The sequence below is a fragment of the Geotrypetes seraphini genome, chromosome 8 (genome assembly GCF_902459505.1).
Source record: "Geotrypetes seraphini chromosome 8, aGeoSer1.1, whole genome shotgun sequence".
Taxonomy (NCBI): domain Eukaryota; kingdom Metazoa; phylum Chordata; class Amphibia; order Gymnophiona; family Dermophiidae; genus Geotrypetes; species Geotrypetes seraphini.
In genome coordinates, this window is record NC_047091.1 from 187,396,594 (window position 1) to 187,423,570 (window position 26,977).

Consider the following 26,977-nt stretch of genomic DNA (forward strand, 5'->3'; position numbering starts at 1 on the left):
CGCGAGGTCGAAGCCAGTGGGCCTGAGCCACGTGGCCGGCCCGTTCGACCCGCCGGAGGAAATAATCTTCTTTTTTTTTTTTTTTTTTTACGAAAAGAAAAGAACTGTTAACTGTAATTAAAAGAAAGCGAAAACGCGGACAAGGAAGGCAAATTTAACTGAATTCAGCTAGCGCATGATGAAGTTGAACTTCTCAGCTCCGCGGAAAAGAAAGAACTGAGGAGACACGCCCGGATCTCCGGGTAGGAGGGCACCGGCGCATGCGCGGTGCGGGCATCTAGAAACTTTAAGTTTCTACAAGCAACACGTGCTTGTGAGACGTCCGTACCGGGGCTCTGTCTGATGACATCACCCACTAGTGAGAATACCTGCCTGCTTGTCCTGGGATAAACAGGTGCTTCTTGGCTCCATGGAAAAATGAGAACTGAGGTACCTCAGAGGAGATGCACGACCTATGTTCAGCGGGAAGGCACTCGCACATATGTGGTGCAGCACTCGCAAACTTTTTGAAAGTTCTTTAAGCAAGTCTGTTTGCGAGGCTGTCCATGGATGACGTCACCCACATGTTGAGAATATGCTGCCTGCTTGTCCTGGGATAACCAAGAGGTATGTCTACCTTACAGCAGGTTTTGGTATAATACACAAAGAGGAAAGCCCTTCCACTGCGTTAAAAGAACTGAACCTTGCACCATAACTACTGGTGACGGTTCTTTCCCCAGACTACACTTCATTTATTACTACCCTTTCTTGCTTTCTATTCAACCAGTTCCTAACCCAGTCAGTTACTTTAAGGCCTATACTGAAGGCACTCTAGTTATAAGTTGTCCATGCAAAATTGGGAAAGGTTTTGCTAAAAATCAAAGTACACCACATCTAACGCTCTCCCTCTACCCAACGTTCTGGTCACTTAGTCAAAGAAAGTAATAAGATTTGCCTAGCAAGACCTGCCTCTGATGAAACCATATTGCCTTGGGTTCTGCAGTCCACTGGATTCTAGAAACCTCACTATTCTGTATTACAAGAGGTCCCATTAATTTACTTACCAGAGGTCAAACTAACTGGCTTCTACTTCCCAAGATGCTTCTCACTTCCATTTCCTCCATTTTATTGCAATAAAAGCATATAATTAATCACTGCTTTATGTACTCATACCATAATATTAATAAATACTGCAGAATTTAGCAGGGTCAGTTATACTGTTATTTGTTCTCTCTTGAAAAATCAATAAAAAAATATTTGACACCAAGGGTAAATGCAACATTTTGCTAAAGTATAATCTAAGTAAATACTTTCAGAATGTTACAATCCATCTACTAGGAAAAGATCATAGCAGGGTCAAAAAATTCTCAAAAACTTTCAGTGCAGCTGAAAAGTCCTAGTAGAGCACTCCCAACTGCTCCAGTACTTTTGTGGAAGTGTGCATTTTCTACTTAGATTTTTGGAATTTTCCTTGCAATGCAGATCTGCAGTAACCTGTACAGTTCCCTTCTATGAGCCATGCCCACACCTTGTTTGGCTGCAGGCAGCAGGAGACACAATATTCATATATGCTGCAGCAGCCATTGGGCAGGCAGCTCTCACAGCTATATAGCTTGGAACTTGCTGCATTGGTGTTACAGCAGCCATTGGCAAGTAGCTCCTTCCGCTCACAGATATAGCCTGAAATAAAAAGAAAATACACATTTATAAAATGAATCGCATCTTAGGTCTTTAGTTCAAAATATTACATGAGAATTATTACCATGACCAGATATTTGTTTCATCAGAACAAATACACATCTGCTGTGTGTTTTACAACTAGATTTTATTGCATCTCAGTTAAAGAACCATAAATAATCCTCTACTGCACAGTTTTTCAACCGCCAGCCCGCAGGAAATTTTTGCTGGTCCGCACAGGGCCGGTAAGATCAACATCTCAAGTCTGCGCTGGGTCGGAGAGATCTTGGGGAGCCTCCGACAGTGGCTTTCTCCCCTCTCTGCAGCTCTCCTTTACTTCCCAGCGCAGCGATTCACGAAGGCAGCCTCGGGGCTTTTGCTGAGTCGCGGCTGCCTCTGATGATGCAACTTCCTCTTTCCTCAGAGGCAGCGCGACCCAACAAAGGACCCGAGGCTGCCTTCTTGAATCGCTGCACTGGGAAGTAAGGAGAGCTGCTGGGAGGGGAGAAACCCACTATCAGAGGCTGGGAAGCTGCTGGGCAGGGGAAAAAAGGGACAGCTGCTACTGGAGAGGGAGAAGGAGAGATGCTTCTGGGAGGGGAGGAGGTAAACAAATCTGGGAAGCTGCTGGGCAAGGAAAAAAAGAGACATCTGCTACTGGAGAGGGAGAAGGAGAAGGAGAAATGCTTCTGGGAGGGGAGGAGGGAAACGAATCTGGGAAGCTGCTGGGCAAAGAAAAAAAAGGGACAGCTGCTACTAGATAGGGAGAAGGAGAAGGAGAGATACTTCTGGGAGGGGAGGAGGGAAACGAATCTGGGAAGCTGCTGGGCAAGGAAAAAAAGAGACAGCTGCTACTGGAGAGGGAGAAGGAGAGATGCTGCTGGGAGGGAAGGAGGGAAAGGAGTCTGGGAAGCTGCTGGGCAAGGGAAAAAAGGGACAGCTGCTACTGGAGAGGGAGAAGGAGAGATGCTGCTGGGAGGGGAGGAAGGGAAGAGAGTTACTGCTGGACAGGAGGAGGAGGGAAGGGAGAATGAAAAAAGGAAGGAAACAGCTGGCAGAGAGATTAGAGGAGGGGAAGGGGAGACACAGGCATGAGAAAGTAGAGAGATTGATGATAGGAAGGGGTCAGCAGAAAAATAAGCAGAGAGGGACAACGATGATAGATCTGGTGTAGGAGAGATAAAAATGAAGAGAGCAATGAAGCTGGAATGAATCATGTAAAAAGGAGAGAGGGGTACAAGCTGGATGGAAAGGGGAGAGGGGCATAGAAAGAAGACAGATACCATATGGAAGGGGGAGAGGACAGACAGTGGATGGAAGGGGCAGATGCTGGATTGAAGAGACAGAGAGGGCAGACGCTGGAAGGAAGAGAGTGAAAAGAAGATTGAAAGCAGAAACCAGAGCCGACAAAAGGTAGAGAAAAATAATTTTATTTCTATTTTGTGATTAGAATATATCAGATTTGAAATATATATCTTGCTAGAGCTGGTGTTAGACATAACTGGGGACTGCAAAACCCAGGAAGTGCTTCTTTAGCTTCCAGCTGGCTTAGGGCGCTCTCTGACCAGGGGGCAGTTGCCCTAGTTGCACTCCCCTAAAACTATTCCTGTCATGTGTGACTGCAGTATTCTGTTAACATGATATTTCTGTGTAGCATTCTGTAATAATTTGGCTTGTTCAGTTTTCTTGATAGTAGAGGGGATATATGTGAAGGGGAGGGGAGACAGGGGTTTTGTTGATCCTTGCTCTGAATTATTTGTATTTATAAAATGACAATTGTACAGAATATTGTTTCTTTTTATACTTTAATAAAATACATTCAATATAAAATCATAACTGAGGCTTGTGTGGATGGGATCAGATGATTTGTGGGGACCGAGCTCGTGGAGATGGGGCGGAAAAGCACAGTTACTTACCGTAACAGTTGTTATCCAGGGACAGCAGGCAGATATTCCCACACATGGGTGACATCACCAACGGAGCCCCGCAGCGGACAGCCTCGAAAGCAAACTTGCTTGAAGATCTCGAGCTTTCGAGTGCTGCATCGCGCATGCGCGCGTGCCTTCCCGCCCGAACTAGGGGGCGCATCTCCTGTGAGGATCCTCAGTTCAGATACCAACCTAAGAAGCCAACCAGGGGAGGTGGGCGGGTTGTGGGAATATCTGCCTGCTGTCCCTGGATAACAACTGTTACGGTAAGTAACTGTGCTTTATCCCAGGACAAGCAGGCAGCATATTCCCACACATGGGTGACCTCCAAGCTAAATAAAAAGGGAGGAGAGAAGTTGGCAATTTACGAAAAAAGATTTTGCAAAATAGATTGGCCAAAATGGCCATCCCTCCTGGATAAAGTATCCAGACAGTAATGAGAGGTGAAAGTATGAACCGAGAACCAAGTGGCAGCCTTGCAAATTTCCTCAATAGGTGTTGATCTGAGGAAAGCGACCGATGCTGCCATAGCTCTAACTTTGTGGCCCGTCACTTGACCCTGCAGAGGAAGACCAGCCTGAGCATAGCAGAAAGAAATGCAAGCAGCCATCCAGTTGGAGATGGTACGCTTAGAGACAGGACGTCCCAACCTATTCGGATCAAAAGAGATGAAAAGTTGAGGAGATGTTCTGTGAGGTTGAGTACGTTGAAGGTAAAACGCCAACACACGTTTACAGTCCAAAGTATGCAGTGACGCCTCACCGGGATGAGAATGCGGCTTAGGAAAAAATACCGGGAGAACAATAGATTGATTGATATGAAAATCTGATACTACTTTAGGTAAGAATTTTGGTTGTGTACGGAGAACCACCTTATCATGGTGAAAAACTGTGAAAGGTGGGTCCGAGACCAACGCTTGCAACTCACTGACTCGACGGGCAGAAGTGAGGGCAATCAAGAATACCGCTTTCCAAGTGAGATATTTAAAATGAGCCAAGTCAATAGGTTCAAATGGAGGTTTCATCAGTTTAGCCAGAACAACATTAAGATCCCATACAACAGGAGGCGGTTTGATAGGTGGATGTAGATTAAAAAGGCCCTTCATAAAACGAGCAACCAAAGGATGTGCCGAGAGCGGTTTTCCATCCAGAGGTTGATGAAAAGCAGCAATCCACTAAGATGAACTCTAATAGATGTGGATTGAAGGCCTGACTGAGATAAATGAAGCAAATAATCCAGAACTGAAGCCAAAGAGGAAGATTTCGGCTGAAGACAACAACCGGAACACCAAGTCGAAAATCTAGTCCACTTCTGGCCATAACATTGACGAGTGGACGGCTTCCTGGAAGCCAGAAAAACATCTTGAACAGACTGAGAGAACTGAGAAGGATCTGTTACGCAGAAAGGAACCATGCCGTCAAGTGAAAAGCCTGCAGGTTGGGATGAAGTAAAGACACCTGACTCTGAGTGAGCAGAGAAGGAAAAACCGGTAGCAGAAGAGGTTCCCTGATGCTGAGTTGAAGAAGAAGAGAGAACCAAGGTTGTCGGGGCCACCGAGGCGCTATGAGAATCATCGTGGCATGGTCCGACTTTAGTTTGACAAGAGTTTTAAGAATTAGAGGGAATGGAGGGAAGGCATAAAGAAACTGACCCCTCCAGTCCAGAAGAAAAGCATCCGCCTCGAGACGAAGAGGCAAGAAAATGCAGGAACAAAACAGAGGTAGTTTGAAGTTGTTGGGTGACGCAAAGAGGTCCACCCGAGGAGTTCCCCAGCGAAGAAATACTTGACGAAGTGTGGGGGAGTTGAGCGTCCATTTGTAAGGTTGAAGCAGACGACTCAATTTGTCTGCAAGACAATTCTGTTGACCCTGAATATAGACAGCGCAAAGGAGGATGTTGTGAGAAATCGCCCAATGCCACAACCTCAGAGCTTCCTGACAAAGGGAGTGAGATCCCGTTTCGCCTTGTTTGTGGACATAATACAAGGCTACTTGATTGTCCGTTCGAACCAGGACTACTTGGTTGTGAAGGAGGTGAAGAAAAGCTTTGAGAGCAAGAAAGATCGCTCTGAGTTCCAACAGATTGATGTGACATCGACGATCTGCGGTCGTCCACAACCCTTGTGTACGGAGACCATCTACGTGGGCTCCCCAGGCGTATTTGGACAAATCTGTTGTGAGCACTTTCTGATGAGGAAGATGGTGAAACTGCAAACCTCTGGAAAGATTGGAAGAGAGCATCCACCAGCGGAGAGACTTCTTCAATAAAGGAGTCACTGCTATGTGACGAGAAGGCCTGTTGCTACTGAGATGCCAGGGTCCATTAAGGAATGCGAAGGTGGAGTCTTGCAAAGGGAGTCACATGAACCGTAGATGCCATATGCCCGAGGAGGACCATCATTTGGCGAGCCGTGAGAGTCGACAGGGAAGCTACGTGATGACAAAGGCGTAAGAGAGTTTCTTGACGATTGAGGGGGAGGAAAGCTCTCATGTGAACAGAGTCCAACACGGCGCCAATAAATTGGATCGATTGAGTTGGAACCAACTGAGATTTTGGAAAGTTGATATGGAACCCCAGACTTTGAAGAAAAGAAATAGTCTGAAGGGTCGCTTGAGTAACCCCTGGAAGAGAAGGGGCTTTGATAAGCCAATCGTTGAGGTAAGGAAAAACCTGGAGACCCCGAGCAGGGAGGGCTGCAGCCACCACGACTAGACACTTGGTGAAGACTCTGGGAGAGGTCGCCAAGCCAAACGGAAGAACCCTGTATTGAAGATGTAGGTTCCCCACCTTGAACCGGAGAAATTTGCGAAAATTCGGATGGACAGGAATATGAGTATAAGCCTCTTTGAGGTCCAGTGAGCACATCCAATCTCCCTGATCCATGAGGGAGTACAAGACTGGAAGAGAGAGCATGCAAAATTTCTCTTTGACTAGAAATTTGTTGAGAGCTCGGAGGTCCAGAATGGGTCGCAAATCCTCCGTCTTCTTTGGAACCAGGAAGTATCTGGAGCAAAACCCCAGATTGTGTTCGGAAGGAGGAATCTCCTCCACCACTCAAAGGTGAAGAAGTGCCTGAGCCTCCTGAAGAAGAAGGGGGGAGTTGCGAGAAACTGGAAAGACACTCTCTTGGAGGGTGATCTGGAGGCACCTGAAGAAGGCGCAGAGAGTATCCCTCGCGGATGACTGTGAGAACCCAGAGGTCCAATGTAATGGTTTCCCAGACAGATGTAAAAAGGGAAAGGCGACCTCCGATGGGTAGAGAGGAGTTTGGATGCAAGGAGGTTGGAATGCTCACCACTGGACCGTCAAAAAGACGGAGCGGGTTTGGTTGGAGCAGGCGCCTGGGACTTCTGAGGGCGTTGTTGCTGGGGCCGTCTAGGCGGAGGCCTAGAGAAAGCTGGCGTAGACTTCATAGGATAGCGACGAGCAGGAGGCTTGTAAGCTCTAGTCGCAGAGGGTTTCGGCTTAAGGCGAAGAAGAGAGGCAAAGGAGCGTTCATGCTCAGAGAGCCGTTTTGTAGAAGCCTCGATCAAGTCATCAAAAGTTCCGAACCTTTGCACGGCAGGTTCGCTAAACGATCCTGTAAGTTGGGATCTATGTCCACTATTCTGAGCCAGGCGAGACGTCGCATGGCCATTGCAAACGCCGAGACCCTAGAACAGGGGTGTCCAATGTCGGTCCTCGAGGGCCGCAGTCCAGTCGGGTTTTCAGGATTTCTCCAGTGAATATGCATGAGATCTATTAGCATACAATGAAAGCAGTGCATGCAAATAGACCTCATGTATATTCATTGGGGAAATCCTGAAAACCCGACTGGACTGCGGCCCTCGAGGACCGACATTGGACACCTCTGCCCTAGAAGAAAGCTCAAATGCATCATAAGATGCCTGCAACATGAAGAGACGCAATTGAGAGAGAGATTGGATAATTTGTTTGTATTCAGAAAGGCGTTCTCTGGGCCAGTTTGGGCAAAAGGATGACAACTGCTTCAAAAAGTAATTAAAATAAGAAGTAAAGACATAGTTGTAATTCAAAATTCGGTTAGTCATCATCGAATTTTGATATAGTCTGTGCCCAAACTTGTCCATAGTGCGACCTTCACGCCCCGGGGGGACTGTTAGAAGGGGACACCTTAGAAGGATGAGCCTTCTTTAGGGACGATTCCACCACTAAAGACTGATGAGAAAGTTGTGATTTCTCGAAACCTTTGCAGGGAACAGTGCGATACCGAGACTCCAGTTTCGACGGGATCGCCGTCACAGAATAAGGAGTTTCCATATTCCGCAGGAAAGTCTGCTTCAGCACCGGTGTCATGGGCAGACGCAAAGTCTCCTTAGGAGGATGGGAGAGCTCCATATCCGCCAAATATTCTGGTGTGTACTTGGAATCAGAATGCAAGTCGATGTTAAGAGCCTGGCCCATGTCGAAAACAAACTTCGCAAAAGAAGAAGACTTCGACGTAGAGGCTTCCTGAGGGGAGGCAGAACGAGAACCAGGCGCCACTGAAAATGATGGGGAAGCCTCGCATGAGTATTGAGAGACTGGCTCCGATTCGAGACATAAAGTGATGGAGGATGCTCCACTGCCAGTCAAAGGCGGAGTGGTGGAATGCTTCCGCTTAAGACTCCGAGACGGAGAAGTGCACGGAGTACGAGGTTTAGAAAGAGGAGACAAATTTCTAGACAAAAGTCTCGAAGGTGGAGTCCTCGACCTCGAATGCCTCGATGAAACAGAAGAGGCAACAGTACTCTGAGAGCGACGTACATGCTTCGAAGGAAGATCTGAAGGCCTCGAGCTCTTCGAGAGAGGGATCTTCGAGGACTTGGACCGATGCTTCAATCGAGGTAAAGACATCTTAGAAGCTCGTTCAGGAGAAGAGTCCGAAGAGGAGACCCGAGACCGAGACCTGTGGCGAGGAGACTGCCGAAGAGACGCATGCTGCTGCTCAGGCTGGACTTGCGAAAACAGGGTTGAGGCCGGGATCAACTAAGCCACTATTGAGGAAATTTGCGTAGTCAAAATCGACTTAAGCATATCCTCAAACATGGGGACAGAGACCAAGGGGCTCGGAGTCCCAGGTGGTCGCGTGCGTTCCAATGAGGGCGACCTCGAATGAGAGTATTCCCTGGCCTTGGAAGCACGCTTAGAGGATGTTCGAGAAGATGGAGTCGAACCTGGAGCCCCAGGCTGCGTGGAAGAAGACTCCGTCGGCTTCTTAGGAATGGTACCTGAAAAGGAAGCAGGAGACTTACCCCCCAGTCCAGGCTTCGAGGACGCCGCCGAGGCCTTCGAGGCCGAGGACCCAGAGGTCTTCGAGGCCGAGGCCTGCAGAGGAGGCGATGTCGAGGGTTTGGCACTCGAGGATTGTCCCCGAGGGTTTAGTAGATGCCTCGGCCGAGGCCACAGCTTTGTCCGGCTCCATTCGAGGAAAAAGCTCGAAGAACCTGTCGCAGCGGCGCTTAAAGGCACGAGGCTGAAGAGTGAGGCAGCGAAGGCAATCTTCTGGGCGATGAGTCGTCCCCAAGCAAAGCATACACCGACTATGGGGGTCAGTAATGGAGATAGTTCTGCCGCACTGATAACACCTTTTGAACCTGGTGACAGGCCGGGACATAGATAGGACAAAGTCCGTGTCGAGAACGAGGGAGAGAGGCCTAGGCCTCAATCTCCCAACCAGACGGCAAAGAAATACAACAAGAAAATTTTTTTTTTTTGAAATAGAAAACGAGATGAAATAGAAAACACAGCGACCGAAAGGAAATAACACTACTCAGCCGCGGTGAAGAGAAGGCACAACACTACGGAGACCGAGTCGACAAGTCTTCTCAGCTCCGCGGAAAACGTTGAACTGAGGATCCTCACAGGAGATGCGCCCCCTAGTTCGGGCGGGAAGGCACGTGCGCATGCGCGATGCAGCACTCGAAAGCTCGAGATCTTCAAGCAAGTTTGCTTTCGAGGCTGTCCGCTGCAGGGCTCCGTTGGTGACGTCACCCATGTGTGGGAATATGCTGCCTGCTTGTCCTGGGATAACGGGGTTTTTAAATTTTAGTCCTAGTAGTTTGCCGGTCCACAAAATAATTCTTTTTTTTCTGCCGGTCCACGGGTGTAAAAAGGTTGAAGAACACTGCTCTACTGTCCTTTTTTGGTACAAGAAAATACTCACAGAGAAATGGGGGTAAAAAAGATACAAATAGAAAGAACCATCTCTTGCACAGAATCTGAAATAATGTGAATAAAATAGAGAAATGTGCTTGTTTATTAGTAGAGAATGGCATGGGGACAAATTTTTCCCTGTCACCGCAGGAACTTCATTTCCCCATCCCCATGAGTTCTGTTCCTGTCCCTGCAAGTTCCATCCTCATTTACACAAGCCTCAAACACTTTAAAATCATAAGTGTTCGAGGCTTGTGCAGTTAAGACAGAGCTTACAGGGGCAGTGACAAAACTTGCGAGAACAAATTTGTCCCCGTGTCATTCTCTACTCAAAGACTTGACATTTTTTTTATTTTACATTTCAGAAAAATTAAGCAGCAACTTTTCAGAAGAGGAAAATTACTATCAGATGTAAGAGAAAAATAAAATATCTCCTTTGTGGACTAACTGCTACAATTACCGTAGTTTTCGCTCCATAAGATGCACTTTTTACCCCAAAAAAGTGGATGGAAATATAGGTGCGTCTTATGGAGCGAATATTACCCCCCCCCCCTTACCCTGGTACCTTTTTAAAATTCTGAGCCAGCGCTGTATCAGCTGGAGCTTTCCATGCTCCTGCCCCTCCCTCACTGGACGGCTGCCTCCTCATCTTTTGCAGCAAAACGGCACACAAGGCAGGTGCAAGCTTTTCGCGCTCCTGCCTGGTCCCACGCTGCTTCCTGAATGGCTGCCATCAGTTCTCACGAGTCCCGCGAGAACTGATGGCAGCCATTGAGGGAGGGGCGCGGGGCCAGGTAGAAGCGCAAAAAGCTTGTGCCTGCCTTGTGGGTTGCTCTGCTGCAAGAGAAGAGGAGGCAGCTGTCCAGCGAAGGAGGGGCAGGAGAACAAAAAACTCCTGCCAATACAGCGCTGGACTAGAATTTTAAAAAAGGTATCGGGGGGGGGGGGGGGTGGAAGGGCCTTCCTACCTACCACTAGACCAGTGGTCTCAAGCTCAAACCCTTTGAAGGGCCACATTTTGGATTTGTAGGTACTTGTAGGGCCTCAGTAAAAATAGTTTATGTCTTATTAAAGAAATGACAATTCTGCATGAGCTAAAACTTTATAGTTTATAAATCTTTCCTTTTGGCTAAGTCTTAATAATAATATTATTGTAATTTATAGCTAAAGAGACATAGGATTAAGAAACTGTTTTATTTTACTTTTGTGATTATGCTAAACATACCGAGGGCCTCAAAATAGTACCACGATTTTCAGACCACTGCACTAGATCTACCCACCACTAGACTTGCCCTGTCCTGGCCTACCACTGGTTGGGGGGTGGGGGAAAGACAGGGTACAGAGCTGGGGGGGAAGACAGGGTACAGGGCTGGGCAGTGGGACAGGGTACATTATTCCAGATTTTTTTTCTTGGATTTTCCTCCTCTACAGGTAGATGCATTTTATACAGCGAAAAATACGGTAATAAGATTATTTGAAAACAGACAGCAACACTAACCAAACAATTACATATATTGTAGAAAGCTATCGGTAAGTCAAGGTAATAGCAACATATCCACCTAATATAGCAAAATGACAAGATAATATTTGAAATTGCCTACACTGCAGACCAAAGGCCACCAATTGCTCTAGGCTAGAAGCATGAACTATGCCTCTGACATTTAAACATTTACATGAAACCTTAAAGTAAACAGTATCTAAGGAAATCAATTAAAAAGTATAGCACTATAAACATCAAGTAAAATCTGTGTTTTGAGATTCAGAAAAGTAACATCCTTTGCCTTTAAAATATATGCAGTACACTTCTCACTCCGTATTCGCTGTGATAGGGGATTAACAGAACCACGAATACAGAAAAACCGCAAAAAACTTTTTTCATATGTTATTTGCTGTTTTCTATTAAAAACCATTGTGAATATGGTGAAACTGTGAATAACATAGTGGGAGACCTGGCCTGTTCCTGAAGGAGAGGCAAAACACGGTGAAGAAAGTGCTGGGAATTGGTGATTTTCTCTGTAAACGCTTGGAATCAGCGACTTCTCTATTCAAGCTGATGTAATTTGGGGGAAGGAGCCAGCAAGCTAAAGACCGTGAATAATCGAAACCACGAATGCTGAAACCGTGAATACGGAGGGAGAAGTGTATCACCTTTTTTCATCAATTTCAATTGTAAACATGCTGGTACAGACTTTACATCTTGTGGCATTTCAAGAAAATGGGGAAAATCTAATGGTTTTCAAACCTGTCGGGGGCTCCCCAGCCAGTCAGATTTTTAGGACATCCACAATGAATATTAATGAGAGGGATTTTAAGACACTGCCTTCACTGCATGGAGATCTCTCTTAAGAATATTCATTGTGGATATCCTGAAAACCTGACTGGCTGGGGTTCCCTCAGAATAGGTTAGGAAATTACTAGCCTAAACAAGTGCCTCACATCTCTAGGTGCCTGATCCTGATCCAATTATTTAATAAGATTTTTAAAAATCTAACAGGAACTACAACCAACTGTGAATCGATAAAATATTCACACACTGGTATTTTATAATTTTATTTTTCTACACTTGTTATTCCACCCGATTTGAGCAAGTAAGGTAAGGCAGCTTTACAGACTAAAGAAAAACAAAAAATAACTCCATAATCAAATAAATAGGAAAGAAACCAAATCATAATATACTCACACAAGAACCTACAAGAACCTTCAAGGAAATCAAAAGACCACTGTATTTCATCTTTATGCTAGTTTATTTCAAGAACCACCACATTGGGCGAAAATCAGAGAGGAAAAATGACTTTTTCCAGGTAAATATTTGGAGTTTATTTTGGCAGAGAGAACATTTTCCCTTCACTCAACTGTTTACACTCTGATATAAATAGCATACTATAACCAGATACACATAATCACCATTTGAAGTGAATACAAAGTTATGGTCCCTATTTACTAAGCATTTTTCCTGGGCTAGGGTTGGAGTCGACAGCCACAGATGCTCCTTTCTGGTGTTTGCACAAAGCATTACTGGCATCCCCTTCTCCCACTTTGCTCACCCTATTCTGAACACATTCTTTTAAAATTCTCCTCAGCACCAACATCCTCTATCCACACAATGACTTATTCATGATTTGGGGTGGAGGTGGGAGGACAGTAATTATAGAACGATTTCAATTCCAAAAACAGACAAACCTTCATGTCTAGGCATATAATCCCAACGGCTGATATCTGACTCCCTCCCCTTAGTACCTTTGAAGTTTAACCCTACAGACTGAATGGGTCACATCAACATTTTTTAGATTGGCTGAAACATAGAAGGGTACTGGGCACTCAGCCCTTCCTCTTTCATTAAAGGCTCTACAAACTGATAGCTAAGATGAAAATAGCAGCATACCTCAACTGCAGGAAATAGTTATCTTGCCTATAGTTTTCTATGGGAGTAAATGTGCCCTATAGTTGTCCTTTGTAAACTTCTGAAATCAATGAAGAACTCCAAGTACCAGAAATGACATGGCTTGACCCCGATCTCCTCTCTGCAACTGAATATTCAAGCACATCTGTCCATTAGTCACTGAATGACAACAGCTCACTTACTTTACGTGTGAATGGGCTATGCCACTACTACTGATATCCATCAGAATAAAGGACACGATGGTTCAAGCCCGGTGGATAAATACATTCATATAAAATTTGACTGATCAGATCTCTTTCTAGCTTCCTTGAGCCTCGTTGCTAAATATTCTAATTCATTCGCTAGTTATCTCTACGATTGATTATTGAAACTCTCTCTATAAAGGAATTACGCAAAAGGAAATCAGACGGCTACAACTAATTCAAAACATCGCTATTAAAATTATTAGCAACACAAAAAAATATCACCATGTCACTCTGTTATTAAAAAATGCACACTGGCTTCCCATTCCACATCGTATCACTTTCAAAATCGCACTTCTCACTTTCAAAGTGCTCAAATACGGACTTCCAGCTTTTATCGATAAAGCACAGTTATTTACCGTAAAGCACAGTTACTTACCGTAACAGGTGTTATCCAGGGACAGCAGGCATATATTCTCACATGTGGGTGACGTCATCTACGGAGCCCCGGCGCGGACAGCTTTTCAAGCAAACTTGATTGAAGTTTCAAGTTTGCACACTGCACCACGCATGTGCATGCCTTCTCGCCCACTAGAGGGCGCATCCCACCTCGTGGTCCTCAGTTCCATAACTAGCAAGGAAGCCATCCCCGGGGAGGCGGGCGGGTTGTGAGAATATATGCCTGCTGTCCCTGGATAACACCTGTTACGGTAAGTAACTGTGCTTTATCCCAGGACAAGCAGGCATGATATTCTCACATGTGGGTGACCTCCAAGCTAACCAAAACAGGGCAGGTGGGAGGATGGCAATTTAGGAAAACAGATTTTGTAAAACTGACTGGCCAAACCGGCCGTCACTCCTGGATAGAGTGTCCAGACAGTAATGAGAGGTGAATGTATGAACCGAAGACCAAGTGGCAGCCTTACATATTTCCTCCATCGGAGTGGATCGGAGAAAGGCTATCGAAGCTGCCATTGCTCGGACCTTGTGCCCCGTGACTCGACCCGGGGGAGGAAGGCCAGCCTGAGCGTAGCAAAAGGAAATGCAAGCGGCCAACCAGTTAGACAGAGTGCGCTTGGAAACTGGATGCCCTAATCGATTGGGATCGAAGGACAAAAACAATTGAGGGACCTTCCGATGAGACCCGGTGCGTTGAAGATAATATGCCAACGCCCTCTTACAGTCAAGCGTGTGAAGCGCCGTCTCGCCAGGATGGGAGTGGGGCTTCGGGAAGAACACAGGAAGGACAATGGACTGATTGAGGTGGAAGTCAGAAACAACTTTAGGTAAAAACTTAGGATGGGTGCGGAGAACCACCTTGTCGTGATGAAAGACAGTGAAAGGAGGGTCCGCAACCAAGGCTTGCAACTCCCCAATCCGCCTGGCGGAGGTGAGGGCAATCAGAAACACCGCCTTCCAAGTCAGAAATTTCAAGAGGGACTTGTTGAGTGGCTCAAAAGGGGGTTTCATCAGTTGAGCCAGAACTACATTCAAGTTCCACACGACAGACGGAGGCTTAAGAGGGGGGCAAACCCTGAGTAACCCTTTCATGAAGCGTGTCACCAAGGGATGGAGTGACAGAGGGCGTCCCTCCAGAGGTTGGTGGAAAGCAGAAATCGCACTGAGATGAACCCGCACCGAAGTGGTTTTCAAGCCGGAGCGCGACAAATGAAATAAATATTCTAAAACCGAGGATACCGGAACTGATACCGGATCCAGGTGAAAAGACGAACACCAGGTGGAAAACCTGGTCCATTTCTGCGCATAGCAAAGCCTCGTCGAGATCTTGCGGGAGGCTTCCAACACCTCCTTCACCGATTGAGACAGGTCCGGAGGAGTCAGGGAACAAGAAACCAGGCTGTCAGGTGCAATGACTGCAGATTGGGATGTAACATGGATCCTTGACTCTGAGACAGCAGAGAAGGAGAGACAGGCAGGGGAAGAGGCTCCCTGGCACTGAGCTGGAGCAGCAGGGAGAACCAGTGCTGACGCGGCCACCGAGGTGCTATGAGAATCATCGTGGCCGTGGACGATTTTAGGTGTACCAACGTTCGCATGATCAGAGGGAACGGAGGGAATGCATACAGGAACCTCCCTTCCCAGTCGAGTAGGAAGGCATCCGCTTCCAGACGGTCCTGCGAGTACATCCGAGAACAATATAGTGGTAGTTTGTGTGTCTCCGGAGAGGCAAACAGATCCACCTGTGGCGTTCCCCAGCGAGCGAAAACCTCGCGTAGAACTGCTGAGTGTAGAGTCCACTCGTGCGGTTGCAGAAGTCGACTGAGTTTGTCCGCCAGGCAATTCCGTTCTCCTTGGATGTAGACCGCCCGGAGGAAGATGTTCCGGGAGGCCGCCCACTCCCAGAGGCGAAGAGCTTCGGAGCAGAGGGGCCATGACCCCGTTCCTCCCTGCTTGTTCACATAATACATTGCCACCTGATTGTCCGTGCGGACGAGGACCACCTGGTCCTGCAATATGTGAACGAAGGCTCGAAGTGCTAGGAAGATGGCCCGCAGCTCTAGCACGTTGATATGACACTGACGGTCTTCTGCCGACCACAGGCCCTGCGTGCGAAGACCGTCGAGGTGGGCTCCCCACGCGTACTCCGAGGAGTCCGTGGTCAGGACCTTGCGAAAAGGCGGAGTGCGGAACAATAGCCCCATGGACAGATTTGAAGAGTCTGTCCACCAACGCAGCGATTTCCGCAAGGGCGGAGTCACCGAAATGAGGCGAGACACCGGGTCGCACTCCTGACGCCACTGGGACGCTAGGGTCCACTGAGGGATCCTCAGATGTAGCCTCGCAAACGGCGTGACATGTACCGTCGAGGCCATATGGCCCAGCAGCATCATCATGCGCTTGGCCGACACCCTTGACAGTTGAGAGACCTGGTGGCTCATCCGTACCAAGGCTTCCAACCGCTGGGTCGGCAGGTAGGAGCGTAGGCGCACCGTGTCCAGCACCGCACCTATGAATTGAAGAGACTGCGACGGCCTCAACTGAGACTTTGGAAAGTTTATCTCGAACCCGAGAGTTTGCAGGAAGGCAATAGACTGTCGGGTCGCTGAGATAACCCCCTCCCTGGTCGGGGCTTTGATGAGCCAATCGTCCAGGTAAGGGAACACGTGGAGTCCACGTGACCTGAGGGCTGCTGCAACCACCACCATGCACTTCGTGAATACTCGTGGGGACGCGGCCAGGCCGAAGGGCAGTACCCTGTACTGGAGGTGGAGGTCCCCCACCTGGAATCGTAAGAATCTTCGACAGGCGGGGTGCACCGGAACATGGGTGTATGCTTCCTTCAGGTCGAGGGAGCACATCCAGTCCCCTTCCTCCAAGAGGGGATACAGAACCGGGAGAGATAGCATTCGAAACTTCTCCCGGGCCAGGAATTTGTTGAGCTTCCTGAGGTCCAGTATGGGGCGCAGGTCCCCGGTCTTTTTTGGGACCAAAAAGTAGCGGGAGTAAAACCCCGTACCCCACTGGTCCTTGGGGACCGGCTCGACCGCCCGAAGCTTCAAGAGGGCTTTGGCTTCGGTTATAAGGGTCGGTAGCTGCGAACGGTTGCAGGGGACTAAACTTGGGGGACTGTCCGGCGGCGAGGACACAAAGTTGAGCGAGTAGCCCTCGGAGACGATCCGGAGCACCCAAGCGTCTGAGGTAATCCCGGTCCATGCCTCCCGGAAGGACCGAAGACGGCCCCCGATAGGAAGGGGTTCCTGTGAAAGTGCGGAGGGGAACCCGCCCCGTCCGCTCAGCCCGTCAAAAGGAAGGCGCTGGCTTAGAAGGGCCCTGCGCCGGGGCTTGGGTTTGTCCCCCTCTGCCTCGCTGAGACGGACGTCTCGGAGGCGGTCTCGAGAAAGCCGGGGTCGACTTCTGAGGGTATCGGCGCGGCGGAGGCCGAAAGGGTTTCTGCGGCGGGGGCCTAGGTTTGGGGCGGACCAGGGATGCTAGAGAGCGCTCCTGTTCCGACAAGCGCTTGGTCGCCGCATCCAATGACTCGTCGAATAGCTCGGACCCCACACAAGGCAAGTCTGCCAGGCGTTCCTGCAGGTTTGGGTCCATGTCGAGGGTGCGAAGCCAGGCCAAGCGGCGCATGGCCACCGCGAGGGCCGACACCCTCGAAACCAGCTCAAAGGCGTCGTACACTGCATGGAATAGGTACAACCGCAATTGAGACAGGTTGGACATAAACTTATCGAATCCTGCTCTTTGGGAGTCCGGTAACGAGTTTCGATATTGAGGAAGGTCCTTCACCATACCACGCAAATAGGAGGAAAAGGTGAAGGCGTAATTTAGAACCCTGGTGGCCATCAGGGAATTTGAATAGAGGCGACGGCCAAACTTGTCCAGGGTCCGCCCCTCCCTGCCTGGTGGAACCGCCGCAGAAACCCGTGAGGGCTGTGATTTTTTAAGAGCAGACTCCACCAGAAGAGACTGGTGTGAGAGCTGCGCCTTATCGAACCCTTTAGGGGGAATCGTCCTATACTTCGATTCCATTTTTGAAGGCACAGACGTGACTGTAAGAGGGTTTGACAAGTTCTTCAGCCAGGTTTGCAGAAGGACACTGTTGAGAGGGAGTCTAGGTACCTCCCTAGGAAGAGTGGGGAGGTCCTGTTCCTCCAAAAATTCTTTGGAATACCGAGAGCCTACCAACAGGTCAATCCCCAGGGCTTGGGCCATGTCCTGAACGAAGGATGAAAATGAGGACGGCCTAGCCTGGGGAGAGGGGGTTCTCGACCGCCCCACCGAGGAGAGGGGGGAGGCCTCATGGGAATAATGAGGATCCCTAACCGATCCCGAATCCCAGGATCCCCTCTCGAGGGCCCTCGAGGGGGAAGGAGAAGTTATCCTCCTCGCAGAACCCTTGGGTGAGGACCCAGGGGTTCGTGGGACACTCTCCCGTTTCCTCGGCGAGGCGGCCCGGGAAGACTTCCCATGGGGTGAGCGGAGGAGCCTCGGGTTATCGAGGCGCAACTCCGACACCTGCAGCGCCTCGCCCCCGAACGACGAGGAACGGTCGCGCCGAGGCGAGCCTCGGGGCCGCTTAGACTTCCTCGATCGACGCCCCGTCCGAGGTCGCGTCGAGGGCGAGGCGTGTCTGGAAGACCCGGAGGAAGAGGAGGAAAGACGGCGCACTCTGCGCAACTTTTCTTTGGGCCTTACACTCCGCTCAGGGGGTTCCCCCGAGGTCGAGGTCCGGGGCGGGGCCGAGACCGAGGTGAACGGGGCCACAGTACCCGAGACCGAGGTCGCCGAGGCCGGGGCTCCCGAGGGAGCCAAGGCCGGGGCCTCCGAGACCGAAGGCGCCCAGGCCGAGGTCGAGGCCGCCGGAACCGCAGCACGCTGCAACACTTCCAGGGCTCCCGACAGCTCCGATGAGATCAGAGCTCGGAGGAGATCCTGGAAGGCCGGAATCCCCACGAAGGTGGGGAGTTCCGAGTCCGGGGCACACTCCCTGGAGGGCGACCTCGGTCTCGAGTATTCCCTCGGGGTGTGCGGAGTCGAGGTCCGATGCGGGGCCGGGGTCGACCCACCCGCCTTGGCCTGACTCGAGGATGGCTTCTTTGCTGAAGGGGATGGAACAGAGGACTTACCCGAAGCTTGCTTCACTGACGACGCCTTCGAGGAAGAGGGCCGAGGCGAGGCCGAGGCCCCCGAGGACGCCGAGGCCGAGGTCAAGGCCGGGGCCGAAGCCGAGGCCGACGTCGAGGCCTTAGGCGGCGCGTCGACGGCGAACAATTCGGCCATTCTTGCCTTACGGCGACGGAGGGCCCTGTTTTGGAAGGTAGCACAGCGATCACACGAGTCTGTCGGATGTTCGGGCCCAAGACAGACAATGCACCACCGGTGAGGGTCAGTGATGGAAAGCAACCTCTCACACCGGCTGCACTTTTTGAATCCTGTAACAGGACGGGACATCCACGAAGAAAAAGAAGAAGGCCGGGAACGTACCGACGTCCCGCGGCCACGGATTCCGGGAGCCCCCGGAGCCCGAGGAAAAACGAAAGACTTTTTTTTTTTTTTTTAAAAGGAACCGAAAAGAAAAACAGCACCGCGAACTAATTCGAAGGGAAAACAAACTAAACGCGGCAGCTAGAAGGCAAAAACACTGGAGCTCAGATCCACAGGGCTTTCTTGCTCCGCGGAAAAATTTGAACTGAGGACCACGAGGTGGGATGCGCCCTCTAGTGGGCGAGAAGGCATGCACATGCGTGGTGCAGTGTGCAAACTTGAAACTTCAATCAAGTTTGCTTGAAAAGCTGTCCGCGCCGGGGCTCCGTAGATGACGTCACCCACATGTGAGAATATCATGCCTGCTTGTCCTGGGATAACAGTTGTTATCCAGGGACAGCAGGCAGCTATTCTCAACATATGGGCGACATCATCCACAGAGCCTGGATGCGGACAGCCTCGCAAGAAGACTTGCTTGTAGAAACGTAGAAGTTTCGAGTCAGCTGCACCGCGCATGTGCGAGTGCCTTCCCACCCAGCACAGGGCGAGTTTTCTAAGAGATAGCTAGCAGAGAAGCCAACCAGGGGAGGTGGGTGGGTTGTGCCTGCTGTCCCTGGATAACACTGTTATGGTAAGTAACTATGCTTTATCCCAGGACAAGCAGGCAGCATATTCTCACACATGGGTTACCTCCAAGCTAACCAGAATGGGATGGTGGGAGCGTTGGCAATTTAGGAGAATAAATTTTGTAATTCTCTGTGGCCAAAATAGCCATCCTGTCTGGAGAAAACATCCAGACAATAGTGAGAGGTGAAAGTATGAACCGAGAACCAGGTAGCAGCTTTGCAAATTTCCTCAATAGGTGTAGATCTGAGGAAAGCTATTGAAGCTGCCATGGCTCTGACTTTGTGGGCTGTGACTCGACTCTGTAGTTGTAGTCCAGCTTGGGCATAGCAGAAAGAGATACAAGCAGCCATCCAGTTGTAGATGGTACGCTTAGAGATTGGATGTCCCAACTTGTTTGGATCGAAGGAGACAAAAAGTTGAGGAGCAGATCTGTGTGGTTTGGTGCGTTCCAACTAGAAGGCCAAAGCATTAAAAAGCTTCCTTTACAGAGAAGCTTTTACTCCATAATTCAGGTCTGTTTTACAATCTATGAAAAGATAGCACAGTTACTTACCGTAACAGGTGTTATCCAGGGACAGCAGGCAGATATTCTTGACTGATGGGTGACGGCACCGACGGAGCCCCGGTACGGACAATTTTAGAGTGATTGCACTCTAAGAACTTTTTAGAAAGTTCTAGCTCGGCCGCACCGCGCACGCGCGAGTGCCTTCCCGCCCGACAGAGGCGCGCGGTCCCTCAGTTAGTATAAGCCAGCTAAGAAGCCAACCCGGGGAGGTGGGTGGGACGCAAGAATATCTGCCTGCTGTCCCTGGATAACACCTGTTACGGTAAGTAACTGTGCTTTATCCCAGGACAAGCAGGCAGCTATTCTTGACTGATGGGTGACCTCTAAGCTAACAAAAAGAGGGATGGAGGGAAGGTTGGCCATTAAGAAAACAAATTTTGTAATACAGATTGGCCGAAGTGACCATCCCTTCTGGAGAATGCATCCAGACAATAATGAGATGTAAAAGTGTGAACTGAGGACCAAGTAGCAGCTTTGCAGATTTCCTCAATAGGAGTGGAACGGAGGAAAGCTACAGATGCTGCCATTGCTCTGACTCGATGGGCCGTGACAGAACCTTCCAGTGTCAGTCCGGTCTGAGCATAACAGAAAGAAATGCACGCTGCTAGCCAATTAGACAACGTGCGTTTAGAAACAGGACGTCCCAATTTGTTCGGATCAAAGGACAGAAAAAGTTGGGGAACTGATCTGTGGGGTTTCGTACGCTGCAGATAGTAAGCAAGAGCCCTTTTACAATCCAAAGTATGCAGAGCTTGTTCCCCAGAATGAGAATGAGGTTTTGGAAAGAAAACCGGTAGAACAATGGATTGGTTGAGATGAAATTCCGAGACAACCTTGGGGAGAAACTTTGGATGTGTACGCAGAACCACCTTGTCATGATGAAAGACCGTAAAAGGTGGATCTGCAACCAGTGCATGAAGCTCACTGACTCTCCTGGCAGAGGTAAGAGCAATAAGGAAAAGTACCTTCCAAGTGAGAAATTTGAAAGGAGAAGTAGCTAAAGGTTCAAATGGAGGCTTCATTAAAGCTGAAAGAACCACATTGAGATCCCAGATAACCGGAGGGGCTTTAAGAGGTGGTTTCACATTGAAAAGCCCACGCATGAACCTGGATACCAGGGGATGAGCTGAAAGAAGTTTTCCATGGACTGGCTCATGAAAAGCTGCAATGGCACTGAGGTGGACCCTGATGGAAGAGGACTTCAGGCCAGAATCAGACAAAGAAAGAAGATAATCCAACAACGTCTCCACCGCTAGGGAAGTGGGATCAAGATGATGAAGAAGACACCAGGAAGAAAACCTCGTCCACTTTTGATGGTAACATTGTAGAGTGGCTGGTTTCCTGGAGGCATTCAGAATGGAACGAACGGGCTGAGATAAAAGAGTATCAGTCGAGTTCAGCCCGAGAGATACCAAGCCATCAGGTGTAGAGACTGGAGGTTGGGATGCAGAAGGGTTCCCTGCTGTTGCGTAAGCAGAGAAGGAAACAGAGGAAGAAGAAAAGGTTCCCTGGAACTGAGTTGAAGTAGAAGGGAGAACCAATGTTGCCTGGGCCACCTCGGAGCAATCAGAATCATGGTGGCTCGTTCCCTCTTGAGCTTGAACAAGGTTCTCAACATGAGAGGCAGAGGAGGGAAGGCGTACAGGAACAGATTCGACCAGTCGAGGAGAAAAGCATCTGCTGTTAGACGGTGTGGAGAGTAAAGTCTGGAGCAGAATAGGGGCAGCTGATGATTGTGAGGAGCTGCAAAGAGGTCTATCTGAGGAGTGCCCCATTGATTGAAGATAGAGTGCAGAGTTACGGGATCGAGTGTCCACTCGTGAGGTTGGAGAATTCTGCTGAGTTTGTCTGCTAAGGAATTCTGTTTCCCTTGAATGTATATAGCTTTCAGGAAGAGATGATGATCTATGGCCCAAGTCCAGATCTTCTGGGCTTCCTGGCATAAAAGGCGAGAGCCTGTCCCACCCTGTTTGTTGATGTAGTACATCGCAACCTGATTGTCTGTGCACAACAGAAGGACCTGAGGAAAGAGAAGGTGTTGGAAGGCCTTGAGGGCGTAAAACATCGCTCTGAGTTCCAGGAAATTGATTTGATGTTTCCTCTCCTGGGCTGACCAAAGACCTTGAGTCTGGAACTCGTTCAAGTGAGCTCCCCATGCATACAGAGAGGCGTCGGTGGTGATGACTAGTTGATGAGGAGGCTGATGGAACAGAAGACCTCTGGATAGATTTGAGGATACCAACCACCATTCAAGAGACTGATGAAGAGATGATGTCACAGATATGTGTCGTGAGCAAGGGTCCGACGCTTGGGACCACTGGGTCGCAAGGGTCCATTGAGGAGTGCGCAGGTGAAGACGGGCATGAGGTGTGACATGAACTGTGGATGCCATGTGTCCCAAGAGCACCATCATTTGCCTTGCTGAGATGGACGGCAGAGGAAGTACCTGGTGACATAGAGACTGAAGGGTCTGAAGACGATTGGATGGCAGGAAAGCTCTCATGAGGAGTGTATCTAGGATCGCTCCAATGAATTGAAGTCTCTGAGTGGGAATGATATGGGATTTGGGTAGATTGATCTCGAATCCCAGAAGTTGTAGAAACTGGATGGTTTGGTTGGTGGCCAGAAGGACCGCTTGGGCAGAAGTGTCTTTGATCAACCAATCGTCCAGGTAAGGAAATACATGCAGGTGGTGAGAGCGTAGAAAAGCCGCCACCACAATGAGACATTTGGTGAATACCCTTGGAGATGAGGCAAGACCGAAGGGCAGCACCTTGTACTGGTAATGACAATGATTGATCATGAATCGGAGATATGGTCTTGAGGTTACATTGATCGGTATGTGAGTGTAAGCCTCTTTGAGATCGAGGGAGCATAGCCAGTCGTTTTGATTTAGAAGGGGATAAAGGATGGCTAAAGAAAGCATCTTGAATTTTTCTTTTACTAGATGAATGTTGAGATCGCGAAGATCCAGGATGGGTCTGAGATCTCCTGTCTTTTTGGGAAGTAGAAAGTAGCGGGAGTAGAATCCCTGCCCCTTTTGATCTAGAGGAACTTCCTCTATAGCGTTCAGAAGGAGGAGGGATTGGACCTCCTGAATAAGGAGGGCTGATTGAGGACTGTTCAAAGCAGACTCTTTTGGCAGGCTTTGAGGTGGGAGAGTCTGAAAGTTGAGAGAGTAGCCGTGGCGGATGATGTTGAGGACCCATTGGTCCGAAGTGATTACTTCCCACCGGCTGAGGAACAGAGAAAGTCGACCTCCTATTGGTTGAGGCAGGAGAGCAGGAATAGGGATACTGGCTATACTGCGGAGAATGAAGTCAAAAGGGCTGTGACTTTTGCTGAGGAGGTTGTTTTACAGCTTGTTGCTGTTGCTGTTGTCTGGGAGGCTGACGTTGCTGTTGCCTCTGACGCCTAGGTTGTTGAGCAGTGGTAGGCAATGGACGGGCTGTGAAACGGCGTTGATAGGCCGATTGCTGCCTGTATGGTCTTGGCGGAGGAGGCTTCTTTTTATTCTTGAGCAGGGTATCCCAGCGCGTCTCATGAGCAGAGAGCTTTTGTGTGGTTGAGTCCATGGAATCCCCAAAGAGCTCATCCCCTAGACATGGGGCATTGGCTAACCGATCTTGATGGTTAACATCAAGCTCGGATACCCGAAGCCAGGCCAAACGACGCATAGCTACTGACATTGCTGTCGCTCTGGATGTAAGTTCAAAAGTGTCATATATGGATCTCACCATAAACTTACGCAATTGGAGAAGAGACGACAAGCATGTGTGAAAAGCGGAATGCTTTCGTGAAGGAAGATATTTCTCGAAAGAAGCCATGGTGGTAAGGAGATGCTTTAAATAAAAAGAAAAATGAAAAGCATAATTACTAGCCCTATTAGCTAACATAGCATTTTGGTAGAGCCTCTTACCAAATTTATCCATGGCCCTTCCTTCTCTGCCAGGAGGGACAGATGCATATACACTGGCTCCTGAAGTCTTTTTAAGGGTGGATTCGACAAATAAGGATTCATGTGGTAGTTGAGGTTTGTCGAACCCAGGAATGGGAATTACCTTATATAGAGAATCCAGTTTACGTGGGGCCCCTGGGACAGTTAAAGGAGTCTCTAAATTCTTATAGAAAGTTTCCCTCAGGATGTCATGAAGGGGAAGTTTCAAAAATTCCTTTGGAGGCTGATCAAAATCAAGGGCATCCAAAAAAGCTTTAGACTTTTTGGATTCAGCCTCCAAAGGAATGGACAAGGACTCACACATCTCTTTCAAAAAACTAGAGAAAGAGGAAGTGGCCTGTTTGGAGGATGGGTCAGGGACAGCCGAATCCTCCTCCTCTGAGGAACATTCTCCTTCAGAAAGAAAGGGTTCCTCTGAGTCTCCCCACAGATCAGGGTCCCTTACATGGGAAGAATGGTCCCGAGACTCAGGTGTCGACGTTTGCATGTGTCGGGTTTTGCGCATCGACTTACCCGACCTCATCGATACCGTGTCCGGAGAAGTTATCGGACGCACCGGTGCCGAAGTCTGCACCGATTGATGGTGAGCTCTCGGCTCCGGTGCAAGGACTGGCATCGATACCGATGAGGTTAGGTGAAGCGGTACCGAAACAGTGGAAGTGGATAATACGGGTTCCACAATCGGTACCGATACAGGTTGTTCAACAACCGGTACCGATGGCTCGGTGCGAACTGGCACCGGAAGGTTCGGTGTCATGATAGCAGGAAGGAGTCGTTCTAATTGCTCCTTCAGCTGCACCTGAAGGATGGCCGTAATGCGGTCATCGAGGGATGGCACCGGTACCGCTTTTTTCTTCTGCGGTACCTGCGGTGCCGCTCGACGCCCCGGAGATGAGGAGCCCGATGTCGAGGGACTCACCTCTATAGGGGCGGAGCGCTTCCGCTGGCGTCGAACCGGCGGCAGGATTGGGCTCACTGCACTCGAGGCCGGAAGACGTTCCAGCGGGGAAGGCTTCTTAGCCGGCTTACCTGACTGTTGGGATGCCGGTGTGGAATCACGCGGCGTCGAAGACGAGGGTGCCGACTGAATCGGTGCCGAAGCCGGAGTCGAAGGAACGGGGTCGGACATCTCGGCACCGAACAACAATCGCTGTTGAATTAAGCGATTTTTTTAAAGTTCGTTTTTTCAAAGTAGCACAGCGGGTGCAAGAAGAGGCCTGATGCTCAGGACCCAAACACTGTAAACACCAGTTGTGTGGGTCCGTGAGAGATATAGGCCTAGCACACCGCTGGCACTTTTTAAAACCCGGTTGAGGGGGCATGAAAGGAAAAACGGCTTCCGCCAAATCGAAGGCCGAGGCTTCGATGGTGGCAGAAGGCCCCGCCGGGGAAAACCGAAAATTGAAGAAAAAAATGAAAGATTTTTTATTTTTTTTTTACAAAATAAAAGAAAGAAAAAAGGCAAATTAAGCCAAACGTTTACGCGAGCGGGAAGGCAAGTTAGGAAAAAATTTCAACAGCCGTTGAAAACGCGTCTTCTTAGCTCCGCGGAAACTAAGAAACTGAGGGACCGCGCGCCTCTGTCGGGCGGGAAGGCACTCGCGCGTGTGCGGTGCGGCCGAGCTAGAACTTTCTAAAAAGTTCTTAGAGTGCAATCACTCTAAAATTGTCCGTACCGGGGCTCCGTCGGTGCCGTCACCCATCAGTCAAGAATAGCTGCCTGCTTGTCCTGGGATAAAGCTCTCAACTAACTTTCCCCTACCCCTTTGTGTTATCCTTAACTGTCTTCTTTTCTAAAATTATTGTATTTCACCCTCTACCCTCTTGTTTTCCCGTTTGTCTGTGGGTCTTGTCTGTGTTTTGGTTCTCATTAATTATTTTAATTTTGATCCTCTCAATTTAATTGTACTGTATATCTCCTAAATATTAATAAGCGAGCAATCAAATTTTTAATAAACCTTGAAACCTTGTTAAAGGAGGATTTCCCCCTGAAGGGTCATTTTAGAAGAACATAAGGAACTGCCATACTGGGAATGGGCTATGCCACTACTACTGATATCCATCTGAACCTACAGACCACTAGTCACAGATTAAAGGACACAATGGTTGCCATACCCTGTGGATAAATACATCCATATAGCCCATAGTATATTTTGTTAAAGGAGAATTTCCCACTGAAGGGTCATTTTAGAAGAACATAAGAATTGCCATATTGGGACAGACCGAAGGTCCATCAAATCCAGTATCCTATTTCCAACAGTGGCCAACCCAGGTCCCAAGTACCTAGCTAGATCCCAAGTAGCAAAACAGATTCTATGCTGTTTATTATAGGAATAAGCTGTGGATTTTCTCAAGCCATCTCAATAATGTCCTATGGACTTCTCTTTTAGGAAATGATCCAAACCTTTTTTAAACCTTGCTAAGCTAACTAATTTCTCCACATCTTCCGGCAATAGAGCATATCCCTTAGTACCCTGGCAAGCTGTGGCTGCTCCCGATTTTTAGAAGTAGAAAGTTAAGAACCTAACCCACTATATTAACAGTTCTTCCCCC

The 26,977-nt window shown here is 48.9% G+C and overlaps 1 protein-coding gene across 1 annotated transcript in view; it reads right to left on the minus strand.

Moving 5' to 3' along the window:
* Positions 1 to 451: 451 nt before the first annotated feature.
* Positions 452 to 26,977, minus strand: part of LOC117365347 (UPF0454 protein C12orf49-like) — a 35,391-nt gene continuing 8,865 nt past the window's right edge. Inside the window, exon 3 of the mRNA XM_033955686.1 lies at positions 452 to 1,659. Within this exon, the coding sequence (XP_033811577.1) occupies positions 1,427 to 1,659 (233 nt within the window). The 3' untranslated portion in view covers positions 452 to 1,426. The remainder of the gene's footprint in view (positions 1,660 to 26,977) is intronic.